General features: G+C 37.2%; 2 protein-coding genes across 2 annotated transcripts; both read left to right on the top strand.

The window, feature by feature from the left end:
- Nucleotides 1-3,484: 3,484 nt before the first annotated feature.
- On the top strand, nucleotides 3,485-7,503 carry LOC103954973 (endoglucanase 11). Its single transcript, XM_009366828.2, has 5 exons — nucleotides 3,485-3,811; nucleotides 3,893-4,105; nucleotides 4,235-4,435; nucleotides 4,640-4,894; nucleotides 6,674-7,503. Exons 1-5 carry the CDS (start codon nucleotides 3,599-3,601, stop codon nucleotides 7,340-7,342), a joined length of 1,551 nt encoding a protein of 516 aa, XP_009365103.1. The 5' UTR covers nucleotides 3,485-3,598; the 3' UTR covers nucleotides 7,343-7,503.
- Nucleotides 7,504-10,417: 2,914 nt separating this feature from the next.
- On the top strand, nucleotides 10,418-13,416 carry LOC125474430 (protein NRT1/ PTR FAMILY 6.4-like). The gene is made up of 5 exons (XM_048578183.1): nucleotides 10,418-10,583; nucleotides 10,685-10,793; nucleotides 10,925-11,142; nucleotides 11,526-12,073; nucleotides 12,363-13,416. Exons 1-5 carry the CDS (start codon nucleotides 10,581-10,583, stop codon nucleotides 13,255-13,257), a joined length of 1,773 nt encoding a protein of 590 aa, XP_048434140.1. The 5' UTR covers nucleotides 10,418-10,580; the 3' UTR covers nucleotides 13,258-13,416.
- Nucleotides 13,417-13,466: the final 50 nt, after the last annotated feature.

Raw genomic sequence — 13,466 nt, 5'->3', positions numbered from 1 at the left:
CTTCATCGTGGAAACTTCAACGTAATCTATTATCTACCACGGCACTTCAATCCTCTGTACATAAATACACACACATTTGATTGATACTGTTCCGCGCTTGTTATTCAAACTCAAAAATGTACGCACAGGAGACATCCCGCTCTCAAATTCTCAAGCACTGTATGCATGGTAATATTCTAATTGTCTCTACAAGCATTAAATCAAGTACAAAGCACAAAGCTCCGACTCCGTGAGCTGCTTCTTCGCCGCCGAAACTTTATACTTGTTAAGGCGGAGCCGGACACCGAAGCATCCGAAATAGAACGATTTCGGTTTCGGAAAATTATGACACACGAGTTTCGGGTTCGGACCGGTGGTGAAGATGAACCAGACGGACGGGCTGGTGATGTACGGTGGTAGCCACCCACATCGGATCACAGTGAGCAGAGACTCAGAGGATCATCAAGATGATTTGAGAAGAAAGGAGATTCTTAGTGACACGTGTTCTGCACGTGATTTTCAATCGGACAAAGTCGGGGGCGGGACCCATAACGGAATAGGATAATTGGGGACCCGCCGTCGCAATTCAAGTGTTTTGTCACTTTTGTGTAGCCTTTCAATTGGGTCCCAAGCCCTAGTTGGGCCGGAGTCCTTACTTGGATCGATGTGATCATATGGACCAAAATTGCACTAACCCAACAGCAGCTAGATATCATATCAATTGATTGAATTACGATACGTGTTAGGGTTAACCAACTAGGGAATATTTTTCCTCATCATCCTCAAATGATATGATATTTATCACTCTATTTGTAACCGTTTGATGAATTTAAATTTTAAAATTTGTGTAGTAGATAGACACAAATTTCAATATTTAAATTCATCTAATGGTAATAAGTAGGGTGATGAGCATTACTATCACTTGAGAATGATGAACAAAAATGCACTCTAACTGAGTCTGGCAACGTGCGATTATAACTGGATATGACATATAAAGTGATTGGTTGTACAGAGCATAACCCAAGAGTAAGAAATTCATTACCACCTCAAGGCTTTACTATACTTGATATTGTAATGACATTAAGGTCTCGTTTGATAGAGAGAATTAGTTTAGATAAGATTATTCACTATATTAAAGGCATTTTGACAGAGAAATGAATGACAACTCTATTTTGTCCAAATTAAAAATTACTTATGAAAATTTTTCACTCAGTCATGATCATGCACATTTGAAACGAGAAAATGTATTTTTACCCATGAAAAACAAAAACAAGTGAAAAAATTCTTGACTTTGCGTTTCAATACTTTTGGTGGGAAGCTTCGTTTTTCTTGCGCCGAGGTCGAAATCAAATTTTGATCACTGTTTACGTAAATTCCCCTCGCTGTCGGCGAGGGAACATGCCCAGGTCCACAGCCAGTCGGTGCTTCCATTTGACCGGCTCCGCCGGTTTTGCCTTTTCACCAGTCCGGTCACAACGCAAGCAGAGGAGCCTAACCTGGGCAGGCTTGTATGGTCAACTCACGTGGAGGTTGGTGGCACCGACAACATATTTAGGCAGTCAAAACGGGGTATCGTCACTGTAGGCAAATTAGGCATTAGCTGCAGCACTACCCGACTTCCCGAATTCCTCTTCTTTTAAGGAACACTAGCCTTCGTGTGCACGCATGCACGTGCTCACGCGAGTACGGAAGATATTTTTTTAATCACGGCGTGTTACTTACGATTTATATATTTTAAATGTATTTATATGCATAAATTGACAAAAAAAAAGTCAAATATTTGAAGTAAATGAATAATTTTAGATCATGTTAGAAGAAATCTCCCATAAACCAATTAAAGCAGCTAAATTCACATAATAAAATCGATCTCTAAAAAATTTATATTAAGAATAGAGAAAATAATATTTAATAAATAATTAATTGAATCATATTATTACTAACTTATTGTGAGACTAAGCCCACCATCTATCCCCTAGTGTAGATAATACGTTTATTAAAAAAAAAAATCATTTGACAAATAATTTAATTACAATATTATCCGTGTGCAACAGACCTTTTTTATAACGGTATTACAAGCCTCTTAAGATATTTTAAACGTGTTGATATTTAATAAATAACTGATTGAATCACATTATTACTAGCCCATTCTGAGGCTAAGCCCACCCCCTCCTGTAGATAATATTGTTTGTTAAAAAAAAAAAAATAGTTTGATAACTTATTTAATTACATTGTTATCCGGGTGCTAAAAACTTTTTTTTATAACCGGCATTACATGTCTCTTAAAATGTTTGGAACGTGTTTAGAAATAAAGAAATTGAATCACATTATTGATAGCTTATTTGATGTATTATTTTGGAATGCCCTTGAAGTTTTTTGTTTTGGAGACATTTTTGTTCAAATTTTTTTGTTCAAGCATGGTGACACTAAATCACTATTCACCTTTTCCATTCTCTTTATATATAATAGATGACCACTTATTTGTCGTTTTGATGAGATTTTTGTGTAATCACTTTCTTAATTTTGTTATCATTTGTTAAGCTTTTTACTAACGCCATGATTATGATATGATGTGGGATTACTGTGCAAGGCCACCACACCATCATTCTTGATTGATTGTTGTAATCAAGAACAAAATCAAAGGTTTGTGGCCTTTGTTTTCTTATTGTTTGAATGTAGTTTCTCTATAGTTCGTGTCCCTTGATTAATTCAATTTGGTTTTGATGTGTTATCATACTGTTAATCTAAATTGTTAAGTATACAAGTCATTGTTCGCTTGACAATAACTACCTCTTGTAATTGAGAGAAACTTCTTATTAGGATGACATTGTTCGGTCATTTGTTTTTATCTCTCTTTCCATGACCTTTGTTGTTTTTCGAATTTAGATAGAACGATGCTGAAATAGTAATTTACAAGACATGGTGACAACTTGGCACTCCTATCTCCAAGAGACCAAGAGGTCCAAATTATTTGTGTATTACCCATCTTCCAAAACCACACAAACCCTACCCATAATCTATGACCATACGATTGTTCTTTTTCTCGTTGCCATACAAAATTAACTACTCTATTATGTAGCGTAGATTCACAGTCTAAAAATATGAGTATCTTTCATGTAGGATCTTCAGAGAATCTTGTGTTGCCTACTAGTGTCATAAGAATATTACATTTTATCTTATGTTGCTAGATAGGGTTGGAAAAATATTGTTGTTTCTCTATAAGAAATCTTAAGTAGGATGTTTGAACATGTCATCTATATATGATGCCTCTCACAAAAGCGTAGGATTTCCTATATTTTAGTCTCATTTGAATTTTAAACTTATAGTGATTACATCTAGCATGAAAACCGTTCTAATCAGAAAATCGTTCCTGAAAATTTCTCCATACGGGACAAAAAAGAGAGTAAAGCCTCTGCAAAGATCACTCTCATGTGAAAATCACATGCACAAAGACACCTATGACCTATCAAAGCCTAAACACCAATTTAGTACCAGATAGATAGTACTGACAAACTATGTTTTCAAAGTGAGAAAGCGAGCTGGCTGGCTTTTCCCATTCTTCCCTTCGCTTCTTGGAGAAAGAGAAAAAAACACTTCCATAGGAGGGAAGAAAGACTGAACAATGGAGGAGAAGAAGAAGAAGACACAATGGCATAATCTTCTTCTTCTTCTACTCACCCTCAACATTTTCACCACCGCCGGAGCTTTCGATTACAGTGATGCCCTCACAAAGAGTCTCCTATACTTCGAATCACAACGCTCCGGCCGCCTGCCGTACAACCAGAGAGTCGCCTGGCGCGACCATTCCGGCCTCACCGACGGCCTAGAGCAAGGGGTTCGTTAATGTCCCAAAAATTTAATTTCTTAATTAAGTCTACTAATAGAAAATTTTAAGCGTGTACATCTTTTAGTGTAGGTGGACTTGGTAGGAGGATATTATGATGCCGGCGATCACGTCAAGTTCGGATTGCCGATGGCATTTACGGTGACGATGCTGTCCTGGAGTGTTATAGAATACCGGCAGCAGATTGCGGCCGCCGGAGAATTGGAACATGCAATGGAGGCGATCAAATGGGGGACTGATTATTTCATCAAAGCTCACACTAGTCCCAATGTGTTATGGGCAGAGGTACATACAATTTTGATACGTTTAATTGCTTTAACTAGCAGTTACACACATAGTGATTAAATCAATTATTTAGTTAGCACCAAACTGTTTGAGCACATTTAATATACAGTTCAATTTGGTGTGTCCTAGGTGGGTGATGGGGACACTGATCATTACTGCTGGCAACGGCCGGAGGACATGACGACATCAAGGCAAGCTTACAAGATAGACGAGAAAAATCCCGGGTCGGATCTTGCCGGAGAGAGCGCCGCTGCAATGGCGGCCGCGGCCTTGGTGTTCAAGGAAAGTAATCCACATTACTCCCACCTCCTCCTACACCACGCCCAGCAGGTACAAATTTAACTTAATCTTGACAAAACCTATAGTTGGTTGTTACTGTGGCAATACTCTAAGTTAATAACACATTGTTATGTGAGAAAGTTACATACGTGACAGTATGTAGTTGACTTTACTGAGCAGTATTGCGGGTGTAAGTAAATTTTTGTAATTAAGTTAAAATAAAAATTGTTTTTTGTTGGGTGGATATTTGTGTAGTTGTTTGAGTTTGGGGACAAGTACAGGGAGAAGTATGATTGGAGCTTGGGAGTGGTGAAGAGCTACTATGCGTCGGTGAGTGGGTTCAAGGACGAGTTGCTGTGGGCAGCTTTGTGGCTGTACAAAGCCACCGACAATGAGGAATATTTGAAGTATGTAATTAACAAGGCTAATAGCTTTGGTGGCATTGGTTGGGCAATGACAGAGTTCAGTTGGGACGTTAAGTTCGCTGGCCTTCAACTCCTTGCTTCCAAGGTAACTTCTCAACTTTTCACTTCTTATCTCAAACTCAAAAGCAGCATATCATATTTACTGTTCACGTTACATAGATTACAACGTAGTCGTATTTAAAGAAATAAAAAGCGTCTAAATACATCTGACACAGTAATTTGGCTCCTTACGGGTGTTGATAAGGAGTCTGCTACTAAAGATGGGCCCCGTACCTTTTTCTTGAGAACTCATGTGGTGAATTTACATTTTTTTTTTCATGAAAGAAATGGTGAATAATGTGATTAATTTAGGTTATACGTAATTACTCGAGTTAAACTTTATATAACTTGATTTTTTTTCCGTGATTTTTCTTTTTGATTGTGGTCTAGCTAGTTCATTGGTACCACAAATTCTACTCTCTCGAATCTTTTTGCGATTTAGCTTTTCTAGCATTCGAACATGAAATGATAAAAGAAACTTTTACATCATGCTTTTACTTTATAAAGTTCGTTATTACATGGAGTGAGCCCCAATTAAGGCATATCACTAGGGTTTTCAATTAAGCACCAAAATAAAAGGGAAAAAATTACCTTCTGCACAAAACCATGTGCAAAATGATGCTTTGCATGGTCGTGGTGAGGAAAGTTGCGCCACTTTTCGCACCCTGAGTGGTTGAAAGAACGTACAAACGTCATCCTTGCCAGAAGTTTTTTATTGTAACCAGAATACGAGTGATATATCACGTATTTTTATATAAGTGGTAAAAAAATTTTATTTTTTAAGTTACTAACTTTTTAACACAAATATCTTCCTATTTGTATAATAACATATAATGTACTATTCTTTATTCCGATTACACTGAAAAATTTCTCCATCAGCGCGATACCTGAGTAGAGTTTGTGCCCTCGGAGTAAAAGTAAAAGATGGGGAGATGATACGGTGCTGCATTTAGATCAGTAGATGTCATCGTGGAGTGAAGTAAACTAAAGATCGCTGATCTAATCAGTTTTGTATTGAATCTTAAAGTGGAGCCTGATGTTTACATGGCGATGGCACACTTCTAAAACTGAATGGATGCAGTTCCTTCATTTTAGTCTCTTCCTTTGTTTGATGAAGCGCAAGCACAACCTCCCTAAGCTTGGTTAATCAAGAGATCAACCCACGTGTTGAAGAAGGTGCCATAGGTGTCCTCATATGATGTATACACCTCCCTTGTACGAGAAAATCAATTGATAGTATCATCAATTGTATATTCAGATAAATAATCATATGATAAAAGAGAATGACACATAATTGTATACAATCAATGACACATTATAAGTAAATTTAGCTAATAAAAGGTTTTTACAACTATGATTGTTCTCTCGTACAAAGTGTTTGAATAATAGAAAGTGATTAAGTGGTTAAAAGTATTCACATGTGCAATTGCGGTGTTTAGTTTAAGTCATATTTTCGTACTTACATGGCAATAAAATGAGTTAAATCTTTAATAACATTCATTTTCTGCATGTACGATTCTGTTTCTAAGTCATATTTGAATCAAGTTTTGATATTGTTGCATTCACCACCCTTAACCTCAAAATTTAAGAAAGTTAAACACTCCATAAAAGAGAAAGGGAGTTTGTTTTGTCAATGAGTAAAAACAGATTAAGCAGTTAAAAGCATTCATTTTTTCATTTGCAGTTTTGGTTTTCGAATAAGATTTTCCTCACTTCTAGAGTGCTTTTGCCTATGCATCCGCGATTTTGTGTTCGAGTTGTGTTATCATCACATCATGGAAGAGTACATTCTATCTTATTCTCCTTATTTTTTGTTCCTCTGCAGTTGCTTTTGGAAGAAAAACACAAGAAACACTCTCACATACTAAAGCTATATAAATCAAAAGCAGACTACTACATGTGCTCATGCCTAAACAAAAATACCGCGGCCAAAAATGTGGAACTCACACCGGCAGGCCTGCTGTACGTAAGGCGATGGAACAACATGCAGTACGTTTCAGCAGCTTCATTCCTCCTAACAGTCTACTCGGACTTCCTCAAAACCTCGAACGGAAAGCTCAGTTGCCATGGCGGAACGGTGGGCTATGAAGAAGTCCTCAGCTTTGCTAAATCACAGATGGATTATATTTTGGGCTCCAACCCTTTGAACATGAGCTATTTGGTGGGATATGGGCCAAAATACCCTCAGAGGGTACACCATAGAGGAGCATCCGTGGAGTCGTATAGAGAGAACAAGGGTTTCATTGGGTGCACCCAGGGGTATGACAGTTGGTACGCCAGGGAGGAGCCAAACCCTAATGTTTTGGTCGGGGCTTTGGTTGGAGGGCCTGATTGCAAAGATAATTTTGTGGACAGGAGGGATAATTACATGCAGACGGAGGCTTGCACTTATAATACAGCACCTTTGGTGGGGGTTTTTGCAAAGTTTTCAGAATTGGAGGTCCAAGAGAATGTGGATCAGGGGCAAAATTTGGATTTGGTTGCTTCATATTAGGTATATGATTTGTACTGGGAAAAAGAGTGCTGGGGTTATAACTCGTAAGCCCTTTTTTGGCATTGTAATGGTGGCTTAACGAAAGGTGTTCTGGCCCATTTTGTGCCATTCGTCGTTGTACTATCTGTGTTTATAAGTATAAAGGGAAAGTTTTAGTAACACTCACCAAACTCTGTGACCTCCTTCTGATTGCGCTGCTAGAGTCTTGTATGGTTTTGAGCCCCTCTAATCTCTCAAAACATGCCAACTTACTTTTGACAGTCAAATTCAACTTACTTTTGACTGTAAAATTCACATGGTAATTAAAATCATCGGCAAAGTAGGATAAAGTTACTGCGCATGCATGCATGCATTCAAGCAAGACAGTCAAAAGGATAAAGTTACTGCTCAACATGTAGCAAGACTGGGTAAATTAGTGAATGTGTATAAACATAGAACGAAAATCTGGGATGAAGAGTAATCAATCAAATTACATTCCTTTATTTTGTAGGTAAATTTTTTTAAAGCATTATTACATATACCAGGCACATTTTACTACTACTATATATATATATGTGTGTGTGTGTGCGCGCGCAATTATATATTAGTTTTAATTGGAATTATATATTGTAGGTACATTATGTTTGTACAAAAAAAAAAGTAAATTAAAATTCATAAACAAAAAATAGTAGAGATATATTATTTTTTAATCAACCTACATACCTTTATTTTGTAGGTAAATAATTTTACATGCATTATTACATATATTGGGCACACTCAATAATGTATAGTGCAATTATATTTTATTATATCAAATGCAGATAAATTAATATTGAATCAAATAACATTTTTTATTTTGTAGGTAAATTATTTTGCATGCATTATTACAAATATTGGAAATATTTTATTACTAACACATATGTCCAAATAATTTACCTATATTTTTATGTAAATTACTCCATAGTTCCCTTTCAGTTTCCCATTTGGTAAGAAACTGACGAGATTAAATTAAAATTGTCTAATTTTATGCAAATTTGAAAAACAATAACGAAATTTGAAGGAAAGTATAACATTAATGTTTTTTTTTTTTTTTTTTTGCCAGAAGCATTAACATACAATTTGTTATGATATATTAATATGCAATGAATTTAAACATTAATACAATTTTTTTCATTAATCCCTCCCTTCAAATCTGCATAGAATTAAATGTATACATTAAAATTGTAATTAGGGGTATTTTAGGTATCTGGAAAATGCAAAATGTGTAAAGTTAAACATAATTAATGAATTTGCTTATTTGGAGCCTAGTCATTGGTTTTTATTGAAGTAAAAAGACTATGTCGAATTTTATGTAAAGAAACTTGAGTTTTAAGGGCTAAAATCATATTTTCAGTTAATTAATCTAGTGAGTTTACCAAAGCAACAGATCCTTGGATGAACATGTTCTGTTGCTTCTGCTATACATGCTGAAATGTCGAGTTAACAGTAAACAAAACGAAAGAGCAAAATAGACTTCAAAATATTGGGAAAAATCGAGAAAAAAAAGTTGGAGTCAGTAAAGTATGGTTTTCTTATACGGCCTGCAGTTCCAACACCCAACCCAAGTGAGGAAGAAGTGATCTAAACCCACCCTATTAATTAAAAGTGAGGGAAGTAAAGTCATTACAAACAAAATGCAGATTAGAGGCAATATAATCTGCATTGTTGCTAAAATCCCTCCACAGAAAGATTTTCAATCGTTCTTTTTTCTTTCTTCATAATTTAGAACTATAACCACTCGAGGCCCCATCAAGCATTTCGAGTAGTTAAAATGCTAAAAATATTAAAATTTTGGCTAAAAGCCTTCCGCATAACACAATTTGGCTACTTTCCAAAATTTGCTGAAGAAAAAGAGAGCTAAATTAAGCTTAAGTTGCTTGCTATGATTCCTTTGAAATAATTCTTCCATCTGTTTCTTTGACTTCCTCATTGATTATGAAATTGTAATGGACAAAAGTTTCTATATATCAAGCTGATTATACCAACATTAATACTATTGCTTATTTACACCTTGATCAAATTATGCTCAATTTTCTTATAACATGCTCAGATATTATGTTGTGCGCATTGATATTATCTTTCAACTAACTAAGAGGCGCGATATAATCAGTCATGAAAACGTGTTTAGGTTAAGTTTATAACAGTATAAATTAACTCATGCACACGTAAACGATTGATTGCATCATTAATGTAAAAACTTGATGGTACCTCGAAAGAGGTCTCTACACCATAGAAAGAGAACCCCGAGAATGGACACCTAGGGTCTCTTCAATGACAATTAAACAGTATCACACTGCACTGAGAGCAACATTGCCCTGATCAATACTCAAAAGGATATTCCACCTGTACACGATTGTGGTCGGTCCAGCAAAAGTAGTTCATTATTTTTTGGCTAATTATGATTATTGAAAAGTTAAACTTATCATATAGGTGCTTTTGTTTTATTGAATCCAACATTATGACTCGTGAATCTTGAGGATTATAACAGTTGCAAAGGATTCAAATCAAGCACGCAATAATGGGCACCAAATAGTGAAAAGAACTATTTAATTAGGGTTTGTTAATACTAACAATACTCATTTATGAATAAGTAATGGTCCTCGCCCTTTCGGAGAAGGTAGGTGCCTTGCACGCAACTATTGCTGAAGAGCTAATCTTGCCTAATCTTTCTCCATTTGAGGAAAAAAAAAAAAACTGCAAAAAGACAATCTGGTAGTAAAAGAAATACAAATTGTAAACTCATACGTATGTTCCAACTTAAAATTTTTTTATTGACGTAAAGTCATATAAATGTACTTGATACGTGTAATTTATAAGAGATTTACATGTATTCGAAAGATAGAAATTTGTGAAAGGGCGGTGGACCATTTTATTTGATTCCGCATAAGATCTTATCCATGGCATCTAAGTGATATAGAGCGGCAGCCTTTTTCCCTTCTCAAGTCTCAAAAAAATGTGAATTGTCACTTTCCATTGTTGGTTGCAACCACAAAAAACATATTTACGTAATCGAAAGTGGTCACATGCCTTTAACCATGTGGAGCTCCTTACCTGCTCTTCACCATGCACCAGAAATTGTGAGACCGTGACAAAGCCAGTATTCCCCATCCCTCCCACTTCTCTTTATAACCTCCAATCATTCAGGGAATCTCATGCGACTACTGCAAATTCTAAACAAGAAAAAGCACTATCTCTCTCTCTCTCTCTCTCTCTCTAAAAAATGGTAGCTACTTACTCATACAACTTCAATATTATGCTAAAAACTTGAAATTTTTCAATGAGTTTTTTTCTTTCTTTTTACATTTTTTCCCTTTACTTCAACAGGTTTTGATCTCAAGGAGAGGTGAGGAAGATGGAGATTTGGTGGATTTTAGAGGAAATCCGGCGGACAAATCTAAAACTGGCGGATGGCTTGCTGCAGGGCTTATTTTGGGTGCTTTATTCAAACTTCTTGACTTAAATTCTCTCTTTATAATATCTACGTTTGAGTTATGGACGGATCGCGTCTAGCCATTATATGCATTATCTTAAGGTGCTTTTTTTTCTTCATGATGACTGTTGCAGGAATTGAACTAGCTGAGAGGATATGTGTGATGGGAATTTCTATGAATTTGGTAACATACTTGGTTGGAACTTTGCATATATCTTCTGCAAAATCTGCAAACATAGTGACCAATTTCATGGGCACTTTGAACCTCCTTGGCCTGCTTGGTGGGTTCCTAGCAGATGCTAAGCTTGGAAGGTACCTCACAGTTGCACTTTCTGCAACCATAACGGCTGTGGTAAGTTTTGAGCCAAGGACAATTTGCAATATTAACCTTTTTACATACACATTAAAGACTTCTAGCTGACTTTTCGTTTGGCACTCCGCAAAAGTTATTCTGCCAAGAAATATTCACCTTTTAGGAAGCGCATAATGATTTTTAAGATCTATATAAATAAGAATCAATCGAAACCCCCTCAAGCAGTTCTTGAGCTCTCCCAAGACCGCTCCAGCAGTGCTCGAACCCCCTTCGATATGCTCAAGCCCTCGATTGCTTAGATTCGAGAACTTTAGAACACTAGGCTAAAAGCCTTTTACATATCCAAAATTTGCTACTTTTGAAAAATTTCAAGTCCAAATCTGTAGTTTAAAAACTGAATTGTTCTTGTTCTTGCATCTTAGGGGATAATATTGTTGACATTGGCGACATCGATTCATAGCATGAGACCACCTCCATGTGATGACTACAGACAGCAACACCATCAATGCATTGAGGCCAACGGAACCCAGTTAGCCCTACTCTATGCTGCTTTGTACACTACAGCACTGGGTGGTGGTGGCATAAAATCCAACGTCTCTGGTTTTGGGTCCGATCAATTCGACGCTGCGGACCCCAAGGAAGAGAAGGCCATGATCTTTTTCTTCAACAGGTTCTACTTCGGCATCAGCATTGGGTCCCTGTTTGCTGTCGTTGTGCTGGTGTATGTGCAAGTCAATGTTAGCAGAGGGTTAGGTTATGGAATAGCGGCTGGGGCGATGATCATAGCGATCATCATATTGCTCGCAGGAACGACGTTTTATCGGTTCAGCAAGCCTCGAGGCAGCCCTTTAACTGTCATATGGAGAGTGATATTTTTGGCTTGGAAGAAGAGGGCTTATCCTCATCCTTCTCATCCAAGCCTTTTGAATGGATGCAAAGAAGCCAAGATCCCCCACACAGAGAGGCTCAAGTAAGTTTACATATAAACCATTATTACATGTATATATCAGGAAGTGATTTTCGTACGTCATTTTCTCTCCTGCACACTACCTATTTTTGGCCTTTGGATTGAATAAATAGAAAATCACATTTTTAAATATGTGCGTGCAAAATGAGAAAATGGGCGTGAGGAACCTAAAATATCCGAATCCAATATCCGCATACGTGCAAAATCAGAACTTGGCCATCTAACTTTAAAACATCAAGTTTCTTCACTGGCATTGACTAGGTTTTGTTTATCTACGCATGTGAATGGTTAGGTGTCTGGACAAAGCTGCAATCCTAGATGAATATGCTGCTCATGAAGGAAACAGAAGCAACTCATGGATAGTATCCACAGTGACCCAAGTTGAAGAGGTGAAACTGGTTTTCAAGCTCATGCCGATCTGGTCGACATGTATCCTCTTCTGGACGGTCTACTCTCAGATGACTACGTTCACCATTGAACAAGCCACTTTCATGAACCGAAAAGTAGGCTCCTTTGAAATCCCAGCGGGTTCTTTCTCGGTGTTTCTATTCATCACCATCCTCATCTTTACTTCCTTAAACGAGAAACTATTTGTCCCCCTTGCTCGGAAACTCACCAACAATGCCCAAGGAATAACAAGCCTTCAGAGGATTGGAGTTGGACTCATTTTATCAATGGCGGCTATGGTAGCTTCCGCAATAGTAGAGAAAGAAAGAAGGAACATTGCAGTTCACCAAAATACCAAACTAAGAGCTTTCTGGCTTATCCCACAATACTTCCTCGTGGGTGCAGGGGAAGCTTTTGTCTACGTCGGACAACTTGAGTTTTTCATTAGAGAGGCTCCGGACAGGATGAAGTCCATGAGCACGGGGCTTTTCTTAAGCACCATCTCAATGGGATTCTACGTTAGCAGTCTTTTGGTGACGGTAGTGGACAAAGTGACTAGGAAGAGCTGGCTGAGGAGTAACTTGAATAAGGGAAGGGTAGATAACTTCTACTGGGTCCTCGCGGTGCTAGGAGCTACAAATTTTTTAGTTTTTCTTGCCTTTGCAATGAGACACCAATACAAAGGCCATCAACACAACAGCCCTGATGATAGTGGCGAAAAGGAGTTCAAGAGCTCGAGCATCAAAACAGTTGAAGAGATGGCAGAGATAATCAGAATTGAGGCAAAGGAAGGACCTTAGAACCCTAGCATATATGCTTCCAAAAGGATCTTGTGTAATATTGTATGCTTATCAATCATTTCTTGGATATTTAAATCCTTCTTTTGTCTGCTGTCTCTCTCAGACTCAATGTAAATGCAGTGTGATCTGGAATGTAATGCAATGATAGATTTTTATTCATCCGAAAAACAAAATTTACAGCATAACAACATATCCATGACACGTCAAGA

Source organism: the organism of the source record quoted next, unplaced genomic scaffold (genome assembly GCF_019419815.1).
Source record: "Pyrus x bretschneideri cultivar Hongxiangsu unplaced genomic scaffold, Pyrus_bretschneideri_v1 Contig12, whole genome shotgun sequence".
In the NCBI taxonomy this organism is placed as follows: Eukaryota; Viridiplantae; Streptophyta; class Magnoliopsida; order Rosales; family Rosaceae; genus Pyrus; species Pyrus x bretschneideri.
Note: the sequence above shows the minus strand (reverse complement) of the source record. Positions and strands in the feature narration are given on the sequence as shown.

Coding starts and splice junctions, on each gene's coding strand:
- LOC103954973 (XM_009366828.2), top strand. CDS start 3,599: ATGGAGGAGAAGAAGAAGAAGACACAATGGCATAATCTTCTTCTTCTT. Junction 4,106..4,234: donor CCAATGTGTTATGGGCAGAG/GTACATACAATT, acceptor GGTGTGTCCTAG/GTGGGTGATGGGGACACTGA. Junction 4,895..6,673: donor TTCAACTCCTTGCTTCCAAG/GTAACTTCTCAA, acceptor GTTCCTCTGCAG/TTGCTTTTGGAAGAAAAACA.
- LOC125474430 (XM_048578183.1), top strand. Junction 11,143..11,525: donor CTGCAACCATAACGGCTGTG/GTAAGTTTTGAG, acceptor CTTGCATCTTAG/GGGATAATATTGTTGACATT. Junction 12,074..12,362: donor CCCCACACAGAGAGGCTCAA/GTAAGTTTACAT, acceptor GTGAATGGTTAG/GTGTCTGGACAAAGCTGCAA.